Below are 23,365 nucleotides of genomic sequence, written 5' to 3'. Positions count from 1 at the left end.
AAAAAGATGAAGCAGTTAAGAAACAAGAAAACATATTGTGGAAAGTATAAAGAAACCTAATCATAGTGGATAAATTAGAGGAGTCATAATGAGCCTTTCCAGATGTAAATACAGAAATAATTTAGTGAAAATATATTTAATATAAAGTAAGGTGTTTTAACTGGAAAACAGTCTGAAGGTAATTAAGCTGTAGAAAATTTGACAGTATTTATCAAAGCATTAAAAATGTTCATAAGGCAGAAAGGAAAAGGGTAGAAGGGCAATAAAGTGGTGCCTTCAACCTTGAAAACTTTTATAAGGGTTAATCTCACTCATGAGGTCAAAGTTCTCATGACATTAGGTTAGAAATATCGAGACATCACAAGAAATCAGACACAAGCTCAAAAGCTACTAGGTAAGGCAAACTTTACTTCTGCAGAGGGGTGTGCTACCAAAAAATCTGGCAAACAAACACACTGGCAGGAAGTCTGCCGAGATTTTTATCCCTAACACAGCACTGCCCCTTTAAGGGCTATAGTTATAATTGGATTACCTAGTACACTAAGACATTATGACTGGAAGACTAAGAATAAAAGGAGATATGTCGGGCAGGAGGCTACATTCAACTACATGGTTTTGTGACTTTGAAACATCTCCACCTAACTACACACTATGAAATTTAAGTTTTAGATTACAGCAAACACATTAGGAAACTCAGAATACAGGTTTAACTTTGACAGAAAAGAGAAAATTAATCTTACAATAATCATTTCCCATAGGCCCCATCTCTCAGCATCATCACATTGGGGATTAAATTTTAACATTAATTTTGGAGGAGACACAATTGTTTGAACCATAGCACATAGTTTTTTAAAATTTGGAAATTTTCCGCATATGCAATATTGGATATGAATTCAAATTTCATCTTTTCCCAATGAAACCATCTGCTACAAGTTATTTATTAAAAAGTTCATCTTTGGTTAAATATATTTCTTTAAAAATGAATGAGGAAAGCCTTTAGGATAAGAAAAACCAGCAAGGGGTGAAGAATTGCATAATGGCAAGAAAAAAATAAAAACATTCTAATGTACTTGTATTTACGTTAAGTACTGAAAAGATAAATAAAAACTAGTAACAGTTTCCTATGGGAGTCAAGGGGAGAAGGGATAGAAATGAGACATATTTATGTAAGCTTTTTTAATACTAGTTTTGATTTTTTAATTATGTGAGTTTATTTCTCACTTAAAAACAATGTTTAAAAAATTCAGGAGGCCAAGAGCTATGGCGCACACACACCTATAATCACAGTGACTCAGGAAGATAAGGAAGGAGGATGACAAGTTCAAGGTCAGCCTCAAAAACTTAGAGATCCTCAGCAACTTAGTGAGAACTCCATTTCAAAATTTAAAAATAGGGCTGGGGTGGTGGCTCAGTCAACAGAGTGCTCACCTAGCATGTGCGAGGCACTGGGTTTGATCCTCAGCACCACATAAAAATAAATAAAATAAAATAAAATAAAAGTATTGTGTTCAACTACAACTAAAAAAATATATTAAAATAAATAAATAAATAAAAACTGAGGATGTAGCTCAGTGACAAAGCACCCCTTAGTTCAATCCCCAGTACCAAAATTAATTAATTCAGAGGGCAGGGTGTGGTGAGGCATACCTGTGATCCCAGTTACACTGGAGACTGAAGCAGAAGGATCACAAATTAGAGGTCAGCTTGGGAAATTCAGGGAAATTATGTTTCAGCATAAAATCAAAAGGGGTGGGCATGTAGTGCACTGGTGGAACACTTGCCTAGCATGTGGAAGGCCCTGAGTTTGATCTCTAGTACCACCAAAAATCAATCAATCAATCAATCAATCAGGGGTAGAGTAAATAAGTGAAAAGTTGGTGATTTGTAAGAATGATTGTTACAGATCAATAGTGTAAGAACACAATTAAAATTAAAAATTCAGTTTCACTGTCAAACCAAATACATTTTAAGAGCTAGTGGATAGGAGAGTGCAAATATAGATCATTTCCACTATTGCATAAAGTTCTACTGAAGTGCTTAAACTGTTAGTTTGATATTTTACAACCCAGAGATTAAAGTAAGCATATAAAATAAGAAAGTATTCTATCTCTCCCAAACGAAGTGTAAGCCAGAAACAAATATATACTTTTATATACAATCAATAAATACTTATGCGATGAAGAGCCAATTAAGTGTCAAGAGATTGTGATACACTAAGAAATAGGCAGAAAACAATGGGAAGATAACTACTTTCTGTATCCTTCTGAATTCATTAATACAGAATGATAAACAGAATGATAAATACATTTTAATGATAATTTTATAGGCTACCAACATACACATGTTTTAAAAAGGAACTTAAAGTTGGAGAATATCATGCTAAGTGAGATAAGCCAATCCCAAAAAATCAAAGGCCAAATGTTTTCTCTGATAAGTGGATGACAATACACAGCAAAGGCGGGGGGGGGGGGTGGATAGGGGGCGGGGGAAAGGAAAGATAATGGAATGAGACAAACATCATTACCCTATGTACATGTATGATTACACAGTGTGACTACTTCATGTACAACCAGAGAAATGAAAGTTGTACCCCATTTGTGTACGATGATTCAAAAAATAATAATAAAAAGACAAAAAAGGAACTTAAAATGCACTATAAAGCAAAATATTCTTTTTTTTTTTTTTAGCCCACAAATTTGGATCATCTGTGCCAAAGCTTCATTCATTTAAAAATTATTAACTCAGCATCTACTATATGTCAGACATTTGGTCAGGCAGAGAGAACAAAGAAAACAAAAAACGGTCTTAACTTTTTTAATATGTCCAATGAGAGAAACATACAATAAAAAATCATATAAATACATGATATATGTTATAAAGGAAAAATAAGGTATGCTTTCACATAAGTAGAGGAGATTAATCAGGAATCAAGGAAGGCTTCCCTGAGGAAGTAATCTATCAAATGGAAACTGATGGGCTATTGTAATTTTAGAGTGTATGAGTTTGCAAACTATTATGCATAAAGATCTCAAAGATGAACACTTCACTAGAACGGGAGGGGGGAGGCCTGTTAACAAAAACAATGAAAACCTGTCCTATACCTCCTCTAAAACACATGTATATTGTCAATTCCTTCATTGGGGAAGACAACCAAGACTGCATATACTTCAAATACAGCACTGACAGCACTTAACATGGACTCCAAGTCTTGGCAGGTTCAATAATAAAAATATTAACAACTGGCACTGAATGTAAGAGAATCTTATAAAATATATTTATTTTCTTCTTCCTAAAGAACACAAACAAAGCTTTTTTCTTTTCAGTTCTTCCGTCACCTAAGCTTCTGCTAAATGACCATAAAGTGAATATTTATGAAAACGTTCCTTTTCTACTTAGTTGACTAACAAGCAGTATAACAAAAGATAGAGAAAGACATGATCCTATTAAAAGAAATTCTGGTACTAAAGTATGCTTGGCTCTGTCCCTCTCTGTTCCCTCCCAGAAATTTACTAGACAGCTAAAAAAAACTTCTATGATAAAAAAGATGAAAGCCCTTAGTTGCACTTTATATATACTACTTTATTGCTAACATAAAAAAATATAACTTTATATAACAATATTCCCAGATCACTCTTATTAGACCTTGTATGCTCCCAGATAATATTCCTATGATGATAACAAGTCTGACAAAACCACACTTCTTTGGCTGGTACTTAACAATATTAACTCCACACCAACTGACTTGTTTTCAAAGCAGCTAAGAACATAAGAACTTAAAAACAGAAAACTAAGCACTTCCTAGAAAGACATTATGTGAAAAAGCACCATATTTCATCCAAGCTGATTAAACAACACAAAAACAATGTTAGTATATTAATAATTAGCAAGAGTACCATGAGAGAAATGCTCACTAATATCTTTTTCCCCTACAAAATATCTAAATCTGGAACAGTAGTTTTTAAATTCAAAAAGAAGTACATTTTCATTTTTCCTCAGAGACAAAACAAACACTACATTTTTGTTTAAAATGTATTAATCAGATAAGGAATGTAGAGCTATTTAAGATCATCTTAAATTAGTAAAAGGTATTAATACTACTGTAAATGGAGGCCAAGATTTGGCAGTTCAATAGCAGTGATAATTTAGTCATCATGTCTCACAACCTAGTCATTTGCAAACGTTTTAAAATAAGAGTCTTCATTGTGAAGAACATATAGTTATGGGGGGGGCAAAACCCCAGAAAACTAGTCATCATTGCTTTAGTTCAACCCACATGCCTGTTCTTAAGGGTATCCATGGTAGCAGTGATGCAACATGCCTACCTAACTCACTGTGCCTACACAAGTGGGAGAAAGGGGAGGCGGATGATGAAAAAAAAAAAAAATCACTTGGAAAGGTGTTTTAATATTAACATGATAGATTACATCAACTACACTGTCAGATTTTTTTCTAAAAAACACATATAAAACCATAAGGCTCTCTGAAGATCAAAAAAGAGAGAAAAGACCCCAGGGTAGAAGAACAGGAAGGGGAAGCATGCACTGTATTCTTTAACTAAAAGAAGTAATTTTGCTATTCCTGCTGTAGCCACTGGTTTGAAATGTTCAAAGGGTTTATTTCTAACAATAGAACAAATCATTTTAAGTTAGGTTTTAAAAGTAACTACAAATGTTTTAGGCTTCCTAACTTCCAACCTACATCTTTTTCTATTTTTATTCTAACAGTTACATAATAAATATTTATAAATACTTTAAAGATAATGAATGCATTCAATTTTTTAAGCAATAATAGCTCTACTAAAAAAGGGCCAAATGCAAAAAAATTCTAAATCAAGAAAGAGTAAAAGAGATCATTTCAAATAACCTTATTATAATGTCAGAAATTAAAACTATATTGAATGAAATGATAACAGGTAAATCACAGGAGAGAACCACATTTGTCCATAAAAAGAATTTATGGAGGAAAAATCCCTATTTTGCAGGTTTATGTGACCTTTAAATAATGTTTAGAAATATTTCATTAACACAGTTTATGCAGAGGTACAGAGACAACCTCTTATAAACAGGGGATGGGCCCACATAATAGTAATGTCTATATCTGATCATGAACTACTGTCAGAACTGTAACTCTGCAATAAGAAAACAAAACTAATTTTCATCAATTTCCCCACTTTTCCTCTTGTGAGAAATAATTCACTATACAGAAATAATAGTAATAAGATTACTTTTAGAATTAAAAATTTTTCTCAATCTTTAGCAACGAATATCATTTAGAACCTCTACAATTTTGTCTAACAATCACTATGTTATGTCATAGTGCATAGAAACAAAAAACAAAAAGCTAATAAAAACCAATCTATACATTCTACATGTAAGTACCTGAAATCTATACACAATGCACAATGCCCACAAACTGGTGCTTATAAATAAAAGATGCCAAACTTAGAGATTAACTTAAGTATGCTGTACTTTGAAGACAATGAGCAATAAAGCTTTAAAACAAGTACTTCATGAAGTACTTGTACATATTTAATCATTGTAAATCTAAATCAACATATTTCCAAAGGCAACACAATCAGAACTTACTAATTTCTTCTTTAAGAAAAACTATATTTGCAATAAATGGAAGAATCCAGAAAATGTTCTCAAAATGAGTTATACTTTCAACTACCATGACAGGTTGGAACAGGAAATAAAGTGAAAGAGAAGAACTTTGAGAACATATTTAGAAAATTTAAATTTAAATAAGGTCTTACAGACCTTTGCTGTTAGGGGAAAAAGCATCCTGTAAATCTCGGGGGCGAGGGTGGGGGGTGGATAATTTGTTTAACACACTGTTTTTAGCTATCTGAAATACATTTCAAAATATTGCCTTTCCTAAAAGATATGAACTAAGCTCACATAGATTCAAATACTTGTTTTCAAACCTCTAACAAGGGTTACACCTTATTTTAAAAATGCACTGTGAATAACAGGTCTCTCATATCTATCACTAACAATGAAACACAGAAAAGCATAATGTATCTTACCTTTGTGGTTACAATGCACAGGCAATCCATTACTCTACCATTACAATAATATTTTTTATATAAAGTAAAAGTTGCCTATTTGAACAAAATATTTACAACAAAAATAAAAAATAAAGTTGTGAGATAAAAATCATAGATGAAAAGTTATAACTGTGACAAGATCTCTCCAGGATCCATTCTTAGAGGTAGCAATTTTTCTACTATCTGAAATGTAAGAAACCAGAATGTGTCACGTGCCCTACAATCTTCTTTATGTAATCTGTATCTGAAGAACTTGAAATTATCCCACAAAACACTGTGGAAGATGTCAGGGTTTATTCCACAAGAGTCCACTGCTGCTTCAGATGCTATTTCATTAATCCTTCTTTTCAAGATATGAGGTTGACAGGGAATCATCTGATGAAATGCTCCAAAAGGAGGTTCCCCTGATAAAAATTTAAATCTATTTCTCCTTGTTTGCTATAGTTTGGATATTTAAAAAAAAAAAAAAAAAAAAAAAAAAAAAACTATCAAAAAAAATCACTAAGAAACTGCAAGCAAACACTTCTTCCACTAAACCATTTCAGCAACTGCAGCCTGCAAAGTAATGACTTTCTCAGGCAGTAATGAATGGAATATTCCATGTGGTATTTCTGAGAAGGGGAGCATGAAGAACATAATACAGTAATTTACAATATTGTCTCTAAAACTTAACTTATCTTTTTATGAAAATGAATAAATAACATTTTACCAAAGAAGCCAAATTTTAACTTCAGTGCCTTTTTAAATCCATTCCACCTAATCCCTTGTGCATGTACCCCACTTTGAAGGGGTTTATACCATTTTAAACTCCTCAAGAAGTCTTTATTTTTAACCAAGAAGTCACCTAACTTTGTGAATTTATGTCTGGTCCTCAAGATCATCAGAATAGAGTTGGAAAGGGTAACAGAGGATGAGGTAAAGAGATGGTAACTGCCTTTTATTCTCATAAGCTTCCAGTCACACTCACTACAAAAACATATAGTAACAAAGAATGTTATCTCTAATTTTTGTCCACAATGTTTATTCATAGTCTGCAGATGCAGGAATGACCTCAAATTCAAACAACTAAGTCGTTCCTACTTGCTTTTTCTATACCACTACTACTCCTAACATTTTTAATGCACACAGGCTACATCAGCAACTTTCATACTAAACCAAGTTTCACTATGAGGGTTGGGGGGGTTAATACAAATGTATCACAGTACTTATCAAATTAAGCATCATCACTGCTTTATTACTATAATTGATATTAATCAGGTGACAACCTTTTATTTAAAGCCTAATAGGACATAGTTTAGATAGGTCCTTTGGGACTTTACTTTGAATAGAACCTAATAGAGCTACTGCCTGAGAATTAAATAAAATAATACATGCTCAGCACTGATAATAATGCAGACATTGTTAAGTGATCAGTAAATGCCAGTCACAGCTACTATTGTATAATATGAAATATATTTGATCTTTTTCCCTGATACCTTCATAAAGAGCCCAAAAAAAAACCAAAAAACAAAAAAACACCACCCCCAAACTCTTGGCAACTCCTAAGTGACAGAAGCATCCTTTATATCTGTCCGTAACAACTGAGCTTAAACCAATAAGATGACTTCAGATAGGACTACTAGAAAGTCCCAAGATATGTCTGGTCACCAGAAAGACCAAGAAATTCAAGTATTAGGAGGGCTGGAATTTTCAGCTTCACCAGCTGACTTCAAAGAAAGGGGTTGGTGTGGGGTAACAGGAATTCAAGCCCTATAAAAACTCTTTGGCCAGACCTGATGAACTCCTGGGATGGGCAAACACATCCACACAATAGGAAGAGGGAGCACACCAACTCTACCAGGACAAAGGCTCCTGCACTCAAGATCCTTCCAGACCTCACCATATGTACCTCTCCATCTGACTATTCATTTGTATCCTACATACAACAACAAAAACCCATACATCTAGACCCAAAAGTGTTCTGTGAAGGCCTATGTAGGAGTAGAGGGGGCAAAGCAATTTGTTTTCTCCTCTCAGATAGATATATAAATAAAGATAAAAGGTTTGCTATAGGGCTGGAGTTGAATGAAGATCAGTGCTAGAGTGCTTGCCTAGCATGTGTGAGGCACTGGGTTTGATTCTCAGCACTACATATAAATAAATAAAATAAAGGTTCATCAACAATTAAAAAAATATTTAAAATAAAAGATTGCTATAAGGTTTGGGAGATACGCAGAAGCATACTTCCATCATGGGTCAACATATCCCTCTCTCATGTGAAACACTGCCTGTAAATTAGCTGCTCTGTTGAAAACTGAGAATACTTCCTTCTACTCTACCTTTCATCACTCATTTGCTTTCAACATAGAAATGTAAGGCATACTCAAAGTACATGACTCCTTAAATAAAGTTTATAAATAATGTTACGCAGAATACTGAAAATAATGTAGGTAATATCCCAGGACTAACAGGTAATTAACTGCATTTTTGAAGAAAAATAAAGAAGTATGTGAAACCCTTTATGTGTTTTCTCTCCGTGTTCTGAAATATGTCTCATGAAAATTTCATTTCATCTAGAACAGACCCCAGAGAGGGACAGACCTCATAACCAGAAGCTGAAAATCCCCAAAGCAAGTCAGAAGTAACATTCAGTCAATTAACGGGCTGTATAAATTTAGTTATTTTCTTCTGGGGGTATCAGCTTCCCTTTTTATAAAATAACTCAATGGCTTCTAAGAGTCTTTCTACTTATTTCTACAGATCAATTTCTAAATTCACTAGATTCTAAGCTCCAATAGGGCAAGATTCATCTTATCTCATGTAACTACTATCATTTATGCTAGCACCTGTGGAGTGATATGATGACCAGAATGTAACAGGAGCTCAATACATCTTTGTTGAATTAAAGAACAGCGTTTCTAATATTTAAACTATACGTGATTTAAGAAATTGAAAACGGTGGGCTGGGGAGATAGCTCACCTAGTAGAGTGCTTGCCTTGCAAGCACAGGGCCCTGAGTTGGATCCCCAGTACCACAGGAAAAAAAAAAAAAGAAGAAGAAGAAAAGAAAAGAAAGAAAGAAAGAAATTGAGAACAGTATGAATTGACCCTGAAAATTAGGTACCCCATTTTCCCACCAAAACTCTTCAAATTAGTTTTGCCAATTCAAATGTGAACATATAAAAATATAGATGAAACAGCCAAACACCTAACTTTAAAATTATCAAGTCTGCTTACCATACATACCTATCATTAAAACAGGACATCTAAAATATTATTTTATCCCAGTTATATTTCAGGAAACAATTTTAGTCAAACTTCATTTTCACCTTAGATGTTAGGGTCATCACTCTTAACTACAACCACTTTTGAATCATCTAATATATTTGACCTCAAACATCAATTTCACAGAATCTAAGTTGTTTGAGATGTTGTTTTTTTTAATTAAAATACCTGACCATCTACCCCAAATTACTACTAGTACCATTCAAGAAGCCAATTTTTTTCCCAGTTGAACTGTAGGTAAACATTTACATTCTCTACAATACAATCACTTAACCACATTACTGTTTAATATATTTACTAATCTTTCAAAAAAGTTTAGCTGGGCGTGTAATCCCGGCAACTCAGGAAGTTGAGGCAGGAGTATCTCAAGTTCAAGGCCAGCCTGAGCAACTTAGAGAGGCCCTAAGCAACTTAGACCCTGTTTCAAAATATAAATAAATAATCAGGGCTGGTGGTGTCAGTGACTCTGGGTTCAATACCTGGTACAAAAAAAAAAAAAAGCTTGCTTGCATTTAACATAATACTTGTGGGTTTTAAGGTCATGCTCAGAAATGACTATTTATTTAAAACTCTACACATACTCTAACTTCTATAAACATTCAAAATGACAATGACTAGGGACATTTCAAATCAATGTGTTCTCTCAATCATTTGCTGTTCAAAATAATTTAGAAGTCACCCTGTAAATGAGCAACTGTAGAAGGACTCAAATATAAGCATTTGAAGACAATAATACCTCACCTAATATTAAAGCACAAAAGATAATTAAGAGTATTTTAGAATACCAATAGCTTTCTATACACAGGCAATAACTGAACCATGATGGAATGACAAGGAACAAACTAACTCCTGTCTTAAACAACTAAAACTACTTTGTTTTATTGACAAATATGAAATAAGGATATTCAGAAATTAGACAAAAAGCAGTGCAAAACAGAGGACCTCTGTAAGAAGAGAAAACAATGAGGTAAATCTCATAATTGCCCAGAAAAAGTTTCCTGGCTGCTGAGCAAAGAGAGGGGGAAATAATGCTTAGTAGTCTAAACTGAGGAGGCAAACTAAGAATTTGGAAGGCCAAGGTGTGGAAGTAAGAGTACCCAAAAGTAAAGAACTGCACAGAGAGAGTTCCAGAGATCCCCTCAAGTCTTCAGATTATTTTTACCCAGCACATAAACATAAGGAAAAATGAGGCTACTGGAAGAATCCTAGAAAAAACTGGAGGAGCCAGGTACAATGGTGTACACCTGTAATCCCAGTGATTGAGACGGCTGAGACAGATGATCACAAGTTAAGGCCAACCTGGGCAACGGAGACCCCGTCTCACAATAAAAATATAAAAAGGGTTGGGCATGTAGCTTAGAGCAGAGTACCCCTGTGTTCAATACCAGAACAAAAAAAGTAAAGAAAGAAAAAGAAAAGAAACAGAAAGAACAGTCCCCATCACTCAGACAGGGCCAAAAATAATGGGAAAACTTGTAGTAGACAAGGCACCAGGAAACTAAGAGTAGGAGTATTGCCCTAGAAGTAGGACAAAATTAGACCAATATTAAAAGTTGCTTGGTTCCACTTGAAAAAGTTTAAAACTAAGCTTCGAAATCAACAAACTTTTTCCAAATAACTTCACCTCATTCTAAAGCAAAGCTCAAGACTATTTGAAGGAATACAAAAATCTATAGGCCCTCAAAAGGTAAATGTCTGCAAATATCTGTCATAATGTCTGTCAAAATCACTAAAAATTACCAAGCATCTAAAGAAGCAGGAAAATACCATCCAGGCAGGAGAAAAAGTAAATCAATAAAGACAGACTCAGAAATGACATGAAAGAGTACACAACATCATTTTAAAAAGTTACATTAGTTTTGTTCCATATGTTCATGAAGACAGAGGAAAGCATGAGCATTGTTAATGAAATATGGGAAATTTAAAAGGAACCAAATTGAACTTCTAGAGATAAAGTATCTGAAACAAAAAAGCAACCGAATGGTATTAACAATAAACTGACCATTAAAAAAAAAAGATGACTGAGCTTGAAGACATAGTAATGGAAATTGTCCAACACTGTCCAAAATGTAACAGAGAAAAGATTAAAAAACAGATGAATCACACCATAGTGAGTTATGGCACAAACTCAACCAAATCAAATACACATGTAATTGGAGTTGCTGAAGAAAAGGAGAAGGAAGAAAAAAATATCTGAAGAAATAATGAATGAAAAATTTCTAATTTGGGTAAACTATAAACCCGCAGAGCCAAGAAACTCAATGAATCCCAAGCACAAGAAAGGTAAACAAAACTAACTTGAGAATAATGGGAATAATAAGTACAGAATTCAGGACAGAGTTCTGGGGGGAAAGGTAGGAGAATGTGCTCACAATAGAAAATAAAGGGATTTCAACTATGTAACATTTTTCTTCAGGTAGGTAGTAAGTACATGGGTACAATATTCACTATAGTTTCTGTAGGATTAAATAAATTATTTTCAAAAGTCCAAAAAAACCAACAGGGCAAGCAGTTACCAAGAAAAGAGAAAAATTTCAAAAGCAGAGAATGGATAATAGCAAACACCACCCCATTAAAAAAAAAAAAATTAGGGAAGATAAAGACATAAAATAACATTGAAGAGGGATTTGTGGTTTTTTTATCCTTTACTATGTTGATAGCTTACTAACAACGAGTATGCAACATTTTAACATCATTTATTTTATTAATCCCACTTTAATATTTTAAAGAACTTTATCGTGTGCCGAGTATTGTGCCCAACAGTTCAGCAGTGAACTGTTTCAAAGAGTTCACTATTTAGCCAGGGAGCCATACACATTAGTACCTATACATTAGCCAGAGTGTAAAGAGGTGGACACAGGTAACAACGGGAGGATGTGATGAATTCTTTTTTGTTGTTGCTATTGTTTTTAGATATATATAACAGTACAAAGTATTGTGACATATTATACATACAAGGAGTACAACTTATTGTAATTAGGATCCCATTCCTGTGGTTGTACATGATGTGGAGTTACACTGGTCGTGGATTCATATATAAGGATAGGCAAAGTTATGTCTGAATCATTCTACTGTCTCTCCTACTCCCATCCTCCTTCCCTTCCTTTCATTCCCCTTGGTCTAAGCCAATGAACTTGTATTCTTCCCCTCCCTCCACCTCCCTTGTTGTAGGTTAGCATCCACATATCCAAGAGAAGATTTGGCCTTTCATTTTTTGGGGATTGGCTTATTTCACTTAGCATGATATTCACCAGTTTCATCCATTTACCAGCAAATATCATAATTTCATTTTTCTTTATGGTTGAGTAATATTCCATTGTGTATATATACCACGTTTTCTTTATCCATTCATCTGTTGAAGGGCACTTAGGTTGGTTCCATAGCTTAGCTTTTGTGAACTGAGTTGCTATAAACATTGATGTGACTGTGTCGCCACAGTATGCTGATTTTAAGTCCTTTGGGTATATGATAAGGGATGGGATAACTGAGTCAAATGGTGATTCCATCCCAAGTTTTCTAAGGAATCTCCAAACTTCTTTCCATAGTGGTTGCACCAATTTGCAGTCCCACCAGCAAAGTGTAAGTGAACATTTTTCCACACATCCTCCCCAACATTTATTGTTACTTGTATTCTTGATAATTGCCATTCTGACAGGAGTGAGATGGAATCTCAGTGTAGTTTTAATTTGCATTTCTCTAATTACTGGAGATGAACATTTTTTCATATATTTGTTAACCATTCATATTCCTTCTGTGAAGTGCCTGTTCAGTTCCTTTGTCCATTTATTGAGTGTGTTATTTGTTTGGTTTTTTGGGGTTTTTTTGGTGTTTTTTGAGTTCTTCATATATTCTGGAGATTAATGCTCTATTTGAGGTGCAGGTGGTAAACGATTTTCTCCGATTCTGCAGGCTCTCTCCTCACACTCTCTCCTTTGCTGTAAAGAAGCTCTTTAGTTTGATATCATCCCATTTATTGATTCTTGATTTTACTTCTTGAACTTCAGGAGTCTTATAGAGGAAGCTGGTTCCTAAGCTGATATGGAGGAGACCTGGGCCTACTTTTTCTTCCAGTAGGCTCAGGGTCTCTGGTCTAATGGCTAGGTCCTTGAACCACTCTGAGTTGAATTTTGTGCAGGATGAGAGAGAGGGGTTTAACTTCATTTTGCTACATACAGATATCCAGTTTTCCTAGTCTCATTTGATGAAGAGGCTATCTTTTCTCCATTATATAATTATGGTGCCATTGTCTAATATGAGATAACTGTATTTATGTGGGTCTCTATGTCTTCTGTTCTGTTCCATGGGTCTTCATGTCTGTTTTTGTGCCAACAGCATGCCATTTTTGTTACTACAGCAGTGTAATATGATCTAAAGCCTGGAATTGTGATGCCTCCTGCATCACTTTTCTCGTTAAGGACTGCTTTGGCTATTCTGGGCCTCTTATTCATTCACAAAAATGAATTTAATGACTTTTTAAAATTTCTATGAAGAACGTCATTGGGATTATAATAAGAATTGCATTAAATCTATATAGTGCTTTTGGTAGTATGGTCAAATTTTGACAATATTAATTCTGCCCAGTCAAGAACATGAGAGATCTTCCAGTCTTCTAAGTTCTTCTTCAATTTCTTTCGTTAGTGTTCTGTAGTTTTCACTGTAGAGGTCTTTCACCTCTTTTGTCAGATTGATTCCCCCATTTCTTTTTTTTTTTTTTTTTTGAGGCTATTGTAAATGGAATAGTTTTCCTGATTTCTCTTTCAGTTGATTTGTCATTAGTGTACAGGAATGCAACTGATTTATGGGTATTAATTTTATATCCTGCTACTTTGCTTAATTCATTTATGAGTTCTAGAAGCTTTCTGGTGGGGTTGTTTGGGTCTTCTAAGTATAGAATCATGCTGTTGGCAAATAAGGATAGTTTGAACTCTTCTTTTCTTGTTGGTGTCCCATTAATTTCTTTTGTCTAATTGCTACGGCTAGAGTTTTAAGGACTATGTTGAATAGGAATGATAAAAGGCACCCTGTCCTGTTCCAGATTTTAGAGGAAATGCTTTCAATCTTTCTCCACTTAGAATGATGTTGGCCTTGCTTTTATCATACAAAACTTTTACAATATTGAGGTAACATTGTCATTTTTGAATTCTAGCATTTATCGAATACTTAAAATGTGCATCAGTCTCTGATCTAAAGTTTACATAAATTGTCCCATTCCATACTTACAAATAGCATTATGAGGTAAGTTCTGTTATTATCCCCACTTTACAGATAATGAAACTGAGGGAAGAGAAATTAAGCAATTTGTTTTTCATCGAAAAAATCAGTGACAGTGGTACAAATTATCTAAATAGAAAGCCTGATGATATATACATACATTTTAGAAGCACATATATAAGCTAAATAACAGATGAACAAACATAAAGAATTAGCTAAACAATATGGTTGGCTCCCTGTATCCATGGATTCTGTATTTGGGGATTCAAGCAACCACAGATTTAATATTAGTGGGGAATGTCTGTATTAAAACTTGTACAGACTTTCTTTTCTTGTCATTATTCTGTAAACAACACAGTATAACAACTATTTAGAGCATTTACATTATGTTAGGTATTGTTAAGTAATCTAGAGATGATTAAAGTATATAGGAGGATTATGTAGGGTTCATGCAAATGCTATGCTATTTTATACAAAGGACTTGATCATCTGAAGATTTTTTTTTTAAGTTTTTAATTGTAGGTGGACATAATACCTTTATTTTACTTATTTATTTTTATATGATGCTGAGGATCAAACCCAGTGCCTAGCAAGTGCTCTACCATTGAGCCACAACCATAGCCCCATCTGAAGATTTTGATAACCAATTCTCCCATGCATACTTAGAGACAGGTTATCTCAGTGAAAAATATTTTTAAAGACTAACATTCAACCTTATGCATCTCTGTATATTTGTTTTTAAGATCAGCTTGATTATCTGTGTAATCAGAGATTTTTTTTAAGGTAAATACCTAAAAAAGAGAACAGTTACTATGAAATAGTCAGGACGAAGTCAGGATATAATATGTTGGGAATGAGAAGAAAGGAGGAAAAAAGGTAAACTACTCTTTCAAGAAATTTAGCAAGGAAGAAAAGAAAAAGTATGGGGTCCTACTGAGAAGTACTTTTTTTTGTTTTTCTTTTAATGGAATCTTTGAATTCACTGATAGGATAAAGTAAAGAAGGGAAGTGAGGCCAGAGAGAGAGAAGGTTTATAGATACTGTATGAGGGAAGAGTAGAATGAGGTGCCAAAAGAGTAAAGAGCATAACAGAAACTATCAATACTTATTATCTGAGGTGAACTTTACCTAATTGAAAATAATGTCTATAAAATTAGAGATCTTGGGCTGGGGAGATAGCTCAGTTAGTACAGTGCTTGCCTTGCAAGCACTGCCCTGGGTTCAATCCCCAGCACCGCAAAAAAAAAAAAAAATTAGAGATCTTTACAATGAGCATGTATTATTACTCTGGCTATCCAAAAACACAGGAGTAGTGTGCTTTTTTTAATAGCACATAAAATTAGGATGCTCTAATATTAAAGATAGTAATAGGTACAGATACAGATATAGAGCAATAAAAATTATTTAAATGACAGTTACTGGGTATGTTATAATCAAAGTTCATAATTCAAAATTCATTGGGGTGCTTTCTTTAAGCACATAAATCTAAAATTTCTGTGATACACTTAAGTTTTAACACAGACTTATTTTCTCAGAATAAACAGCTTGGTATAAAGGGCAGTTGTTTTACTTCTCTCATACCATTTCACTGCGATTCATTTCCATTTTAGAGTTATGGATTGGAGGAATATCCTTCAGTTCCAGTGTAGGAACTATTATTTAAACATTAGGATATAATAGTGAATTAAAATAACAGCACATGGTCATTAAAATCACTTGCAGACAATCTCATATAAATAATGATATGGTTCAAATACTACTGATTAAGAGTCATTACCATGTGGCAATTGCCTAATTTACAATACATTTTGTATACCTACAAGTCTGATCTTGATGATTTTAAACTACAAAACTCTGCCCAAGAGTTGTGCATTATTTTAAATTTTGTACATTTTTTATAACATACCATTTAAAAACCAATTAAATGAAACAACATAAAATCTGATGGTGGGGAGAGAGTTCATACTAGTATATCTATGATGTTCTATCTGAATGATAAAACATTCTGCTAGAGAAATAAAGCATCGGGAAGAAGGATGAGAACCTTGATGAAACTGACAGAAGAAAGAGGAAAAAGGGCCAACAACCAATATGTAGGGCTGTCAATTATTGTGAAGGCAGTACATTCAGAGTGGTGACAATTTATGAAGCTATGGTATAAAATTCATTAGCTGCCTTTCAAAGTCTGTGGTAAGAACTGTGGAGCTGGGGGTCTGTCTTGAGTATAAAAGATTATACGACATATAATAAGTTTGTCTTAATTTGGATTATCGACTGACAATAGCACAGTATACATAGCAGCATTATATCAAATCCTCAGTCTGATCACTGTATACTAGATGTTTTTAGAAATGTTCATAAAAAATAAATTTTTAAGGAAAATATCCTTGTTCTTAGGAAAGACATAATGAAGTATTTAAGGATAAAAGATGATGCAACTTGGTCTCAAATGGGTCAACAAAAATTAAAGTTTATATAGCTGTGCAAGCATAAAAAGAATAAGCAAATGTGACAAAATGGCAATTTATTACTGTTATGTAAATTTTTTTCAAAATAATTTTTTTAAAAGAGACACTTTTTGTTTTTGGGTGAGGGTACCAGGGCTTGAACTAGGGGCACTCAACCACTGAGCCACATCCCCAGTCCTATTTTGTATTTTATTTAGAGACAGGGTCTCACTGAGGTGCTTAGCACCTCACTTTTGCTGAGGCTGACTTTGAACCCAAGATCCTCCTGCCTTAGCCTCCCAAGTTGCTGAGATTACAGGCACACGCCACTGTGCCAGGTAGAGAAACATTTTTTTAAAGGAGTCAAAATAACTGCAAAAATACAGGTCCCATGAGAAAGGTAAAAGAAAAAAAAAAAAAAAAAAAGATACAAGGCCATGGGCTGGAGATACAGATCACTGGTACAGACTTGCCTAGCATGCATGGTTTGATCCCTAGAACCTGATCACCAAAAAAGAAAGGTATAGGCATCAAAAGAAATTAGTTTTGGCTAAAAGATGGATGAAGACCTCATGTGGACTGTTCTGAGATGGGCCATTCAAGATGGGTAGCACAGACAATCCACAAAAAAAGGACATAGAAGCAAAGTCCATAGTGACAGGTTTTTAAAGACAGCATGAAAAAGAAAAGACACTTTTTAGTCCTCTTTGAAGGGTATTATCACATAAATTCTCCTCTGAAAAGTGGTTACTAAAGAAAACAACACTGGGTGTGATGGTGCATGCCTGCAATACCAGTAGCTCTGGAGGCTAAGGCAGAAGGATCACAAGTTCAAAGCCGGTCTCAGAAACTTAACAAGTTTGTAAGCAACCTAGTGAGACCCTGTCTCAAAATTAAAAATAAAAAGGGCTGGGGATGTGACCCAGGGGTTAAGCGCCCTTGGGTTCAATCCCTGGTACAAAGAAAAAAAAAAAAGAATATAAACCTCTAAAGATTATTCCAAATTGATAGAGAAAAGTACCTTTTATAGAAAAAGAGCAACTAAAAATCAACATTTAAAAATCTTAAATGAAATAAGAGATTCAGCAAAAGTCAATAAAATAACAAAAAAGGACAATAAACTTGAACAGACACTTCACAGAAGCAAAATGAATAAAATAAAATATAAAAAGGGGCTTATTAATCTTGTTAATGATAGGGAAATGAAAAAACAAAACAATCTGAAGTACCTCTACACACCTACTGGAATGGTTAGACAATTAACAAAAAGATTAGCACCAAGTATTGGCAAAGATGCAAAACAAAACTTGGGCATACTGGTGATAATTATGAAAACAGGCATATTCAATTATCAAAACTGTTGGCATTTTGTACTAAAACTAAACATACACATGCCATTTTCACACTTGGGTATGTATGCATATACTGTTGCACAAGAAAACATACACAATCTTCTGTTATAACTTGATTTGAAAAATGCCCATTTGTTCCACTGCAACTGATATATCAGGAAACAATCATAACACAAATTTAATGTTTGTATGCACAATCTTGTCTATCAGAAATACTAGATGACAACAAAAAATTATACCCAGATGAAATGAGACACATGGAACAAAAGGCACACAGTTTAGATATTAGCTACTTTACTTCCCTGAATTTTTATGAGCCATACCCATTTTTCATCCAATATTAGATAACTCCCAAGTTGTAACACTGACATATTCCCATAAGCAAATGAGGTTTTTTTCTAAAACAAAATGCCATGTTTATTATAGTGTTTTATATATTTCTTAATCATTTAACATACGTAAAACTATACTGTCATTTTCATTAGATTTTTATCTTTTTTAATATCTTTCTCCCAAAGTTTTGAGTTTGGTGCACTAACTCTATTCTTCCCACAGTCCTGCGATTTTTATTGTGCTATTTCTAATAGTGTGTAAAATTTGAAGAATATATACATTGTGCAATAGCAGAACTGACTGTAAGAATGTTCAAAGCAGTATTAACCCAAACCTGGAAACAACATAATTAAATGCCTATCAACGGAAGAATGAATATACTGTGGTATATCTTAACAGTGGAATATACAGTAGTATGAATTAAAAAACCAATCATGATGAAATGCACAAATATAAGAAGCAAAACACAAGAGAATATGTACTGTATGATCTTGTTTGTATGCATCTGAAAAAGGCAAAATACTCTACAGTGTTATATGTCAGGATGGCCCTTTGAGAAGGAGAAAGGAGATAGTGTACAGGAAGGACACAGTAGAGAGTTCTGGGATACTGGCATATTTCTTTTTAACTGAGATACAATGGACATACCATAAAATTCAACAAATTTTAAACTGTAGAATTCACTGATTTTCGATGTATTCAGAGTTGTGCAATCATCACCATCAACTAATTCAGGAACCTATTAGTTGTCATTCCATGTCCTTTTCCTTGACCTGTATATTCACCATGTAGTGATTCATAAAGTTATCCATTCATGATTTCTGTACCTTTATGTACGCATAGCCTATAGCACTTTGATAAGTTTAGAGGACTTTAGATAAAACCTGGTAGTCTGAATATATGCTTTTAACTCTACTACCTTCTAAAACTACTTAAATTGAAGAAGACAGATTATTTCAAAGCATTAAATCACAACAAGCTCAAGGAAAAAGAGAAAGGAAGTATCTCTAAACAACAAGATAATTCCCCTCCTAAAATAAACTCAGAAGAATTTTTAAAAGTAGGACGGTAAATGACAGGCACAACTAAAAACAAGAGTAGTACTGAAGGCAGACGAAGTGTGTATTCTTTCAGATATACCTAACTTCATTTTTTCTTTTGACAGAGTCATACTATATATCTCCTGACATGTAATAGGCTTTCATTTGACATACATTAATGCTCTTCAACTTACAATAAACCCACTGCAAATTAAAAATGAAGTATGGTAGCCAGGCACAGTGGTTCACACCTATAATCTCAGCAACTTGAGAAACTGAGGTAAGAGAATCTCAAGTTTAAGGCCAGATTTACAATTTAGAGTGATCCTGTCTCAAAATAAAAAATAAAAAAGGGCTGGGGAGGTAGTGAAAATGCCCCTGCGTTCAATTTCCAATACAGTAAAGAAAAAAGGAAAGAAAGAAAGAAAGATAAGGTGAAAATGCATTTAATACCGGGCCTACTGAACATCACAGCTTAGCAATGCAGTACACTGCAAAGTATCTGTTTTCACCCATGTGATCACATGACTGACTAGAGGCTGTGGTTTGCTGCTGCTGCCCAGCACCACAAGAATGTATCTGATGACCTGCCACTAGCCCAGAAGAAGATCAAAATTCAAAATGTGAAAGATGGCTTCCACTGAATGTATATCATTTTCACACTATCACAAAGCTAAAACTTAAAAGTTAAATCATAAGTCAAGAACCACATATACAAAATTTATACTCATGTTAATTTGTATTAAATACCACAATGTTTCTAATTTCTCACTGATAATCATTTATATGGTTTCCTTGTTGATTTTTATGAGTATTATATAGAATGCTGCAATGAACATCCCTACATATGTATCTTTAATAATTTGTAGCACATGCTGGATCCAAGAATATGCATACTGTTGTTTCTCAAAATGACTGTACCACTGTACTCTCCCTACTAACTGTATGAGTTTATTTCCTCACATTTAATGTTTGATAATTAAATTATTTAAGAATATTCTTATTGACAATTTAATCTGTATCTTTTAAAAGTGAGGTTGTACATCTCTTCACAGGTTTATTGGCCCAAGTATAGTTTTTGGTATCAGGAATAAAATATATTCTTTTCTATTAGACTATCCCATTAAATATTGGAACTGCTTTTATGAAAACGAGACATACTAATTATTTTTAACAATAGCAAAAAAATACAAAAAAGAAAATATCCCACCACCCTAAAACAACCATTAAGCAAACATTATTTCAATATTCAGCTAGGTATATGTTTAACATAAAAGATAAACCAAAAACAAAGACAAAAACAAAATACAAAACCACAAAACTAAGAAAATGGGATATGTACCACGTCATTTTAAAATAAAAAGTTTTAACTTTAATTTTACTACATTAGAAGAAACACAAGAAACAAAGTTACAATGTCAAAATGTAACTTGACAGAGGCTTGGGTTGTGGCTCAGTGATAGAACACTTGTCTCACAGGTGTGAGGCACTGGGTTCGATCCTCAGCACCACATAAAAGTAAATAAAATAAAGCTACTGTGTCCATCTACAACTTAAAAAATATTTAAAATGAAACTGACAAATGAGAATCTAATAAGAGTTAGATCAGTTACCAACTGTTAAAACAAATGAAGAAAACTGAAAACTGCATATATGCTTTAAAATGCAGATTTGCATCACAGTAAGAGGCAAGTCTGTAAAAACTGATCAATCTCAAAAGTTTTTGAAAAACTAACCCTCTTTACGATAATTCTGTGAAAGCAAACATGAAGCGAAAAAGACAACTATTTTGCATATAATTTTGTCAGAAATTTTACTGTTTTATCCAAGAATTTAGTGCACAAATAGAATAACATGCTAAATTTTGTGTAAGACAGGACAGTTCTCTCTTTTTTTTTGCATTTATTTTAATTTGGATCTGTGAATTAAGTCTCTTCTCAGTCATAAATAACAGTGAAATAAGAGATCAAGTCAATGATCATTTAGACAAACTTCAAACAAGTTACATTTTCGGACTTATATTTTTCAGGTATTCTGTCATCTCCGTAAAAACAGTGCTTTTAGTAATCAACCTTAGCTTGCTCACATTTGACAAATACGTATTTTCCCTCTTTTTAAAAATCCTAGATTTTTCTAATACTTCACTTAGAGTTCATCTATGAATGGGTACAGATGGCAAACATTACTAGGTCGTTTTCCACATGCCAAGCCACATGTTGTGATCCACGTTTTCTTTTCATCCATTCTCCACACTAATAAGATATGTTATATCTTATTAGATAGGTTCTTGTTTCTCCAATAATTTGAGTTGCTTTTATCATGTCCAGAAAATATTTTTCAGGAGGTGCAGAAATCAGGGCCACACAGATTCTAAGTATTAGTGCTTCATAATTTTACAGAAACTGAAATGTTTCTAATCTTTTTTGCACTGCAGTGTTGGGGATCAAGCTCAGGTCTTTGTGCACTCTAACCAAACACTACCACTGAACATCCTTAGTCCACAATACCATTTGTAATGGAACTTAATACACTGTTGATCTTTCTTACAGAAATCTACATAGAAATAAACTTCCAGCTTATAAAACTATCCATTTATTTTTAGGTACTTTTTTTTTTCCTTTTTTGGATACCGAGGATTGAACTCAGGAGCACTAGACCACTGAGCCAATCTCCAGCTCTATTTTGTATTTTATTTAGAGACAGGGTCTCACTGAGTTGCTTAGTATCTTACTAAGTTGCTGGGGCTGGCCTTGAACTTCAGAGATCCACTTCCCAAGCCACTGGGATTACAGGTGTGTGCCACCATGCCTGCCATAAAACTATCCATGTATTATACTTTGGTGAATTTAGTTTCACTGGTTGTATTGAGATAGCCATTTCTAAACAACCTATAAAAAAGAGCAAATGGACTATAAGAACTTTGTTTCATAATCACAGGTTGGTATCATTACTCAGACAATAGGAAAAAATAGTATACTAAGTAAATATAAAAGTTAATGCTCTTGAAATTTACCATGTTTTTTATATAACAAGTTTTTTAACCTAGGACTAAGATAACATGAACTTTCTAGAAACTATGCTTAAATGTCAGTCCATTTTGTGCTGTTATAACTGAAGACCTAAGAATCGGTAATTTGCAAAAAAACAAATGTTTTTCTCACAGTTCTCGAGGTTCTGGAGTCTAAGACAGAGGCAGTTGGTATGGTAGGGCCTTCTTACTTCATTCTCACATTTCAGAAAGCAGAGCTAAACCCTGTGTGAAGCCTCTTTTATAAGGTCCTTAACCCCATATTAAGGAGGGAGAAACCCCAGGAACTAATCACCTCTTAAAGGTTCCACCTCTTAATACTATCACATTGGCAACATTTGAATTTTGGAAACGACACATTCAAACCACAGCAATAACTGATTACAGACATTTAAAATTTTCATTTGAAATAGAACAAAGAAATGAATTATCATTAGAACAAATGATATATTAACTAAAGGGGATGGTAATGGAAATTATTCAAAGAGTAAGAAACTAAATGACACATGCACAATTTAACACGAGAATCTCTAATCAGATTAAAGAGAAAAATGTAAGGTCATACCAGGATTACTAAAGAAGACTGTAAATTGGGTGTTAAGAGGTCTAAAATCCAAAGATAGACTTGCCCAAACTAGCTG

The 23,365-nt window shown here is 33.8% G+C and overlaps 1 protein-coding gene across 17 annotated transcripts in view; it reads right to left on the bottom strand.

The window, feature by feature from the left end:
• The window catches only part of Dlg1 (discs large MAGUK scaffold protein 1), a 261,124-nt gene that overhangs the window by 217,848 nt on the left and 19,911 nt on the right, over nucleotides 1–23,365 (bottom strand). Inside the window, exon 1 of one of the 17 annotated variants that reach the window (XM_047563720.1) lies at nucleotides 6,029–6,167. The exons of the other annotated variants lie outside the window; for them this stretch is intronic. Coding sequence (XP_047419676.1) covers nucleotides 6,029–6,058 — 30 coding nt within the window. The 5' untranslated portion in view covers nucleotides 6,059–6,167. Of the gene's footprint in view, nucleotides 1–6,028; nucleotides 6,168–23,365 lie in introns of those variants that run through there. 17 annotated transcript variants of the gene reach the window in all.

This window comes from Sciurus carolinensis, chromosome 9 (assembly GCF_902686445.1).
Source record: "Sciurus carolinensis chromosome 9, mSciCar1.2, whole genome shotgun sequence".
Lineage (NCBI taxonomy): Eukaryota > Metazoa > Chordata > Mammalia > Rodentia > Sciuridae > Sciurus > Sciurus carolinensis.
The sequence above is the reverse complement of the archived record's forward strand: the minus strand, read 5'-3'. Positions and strand labels throughout refer to the sequence as shown.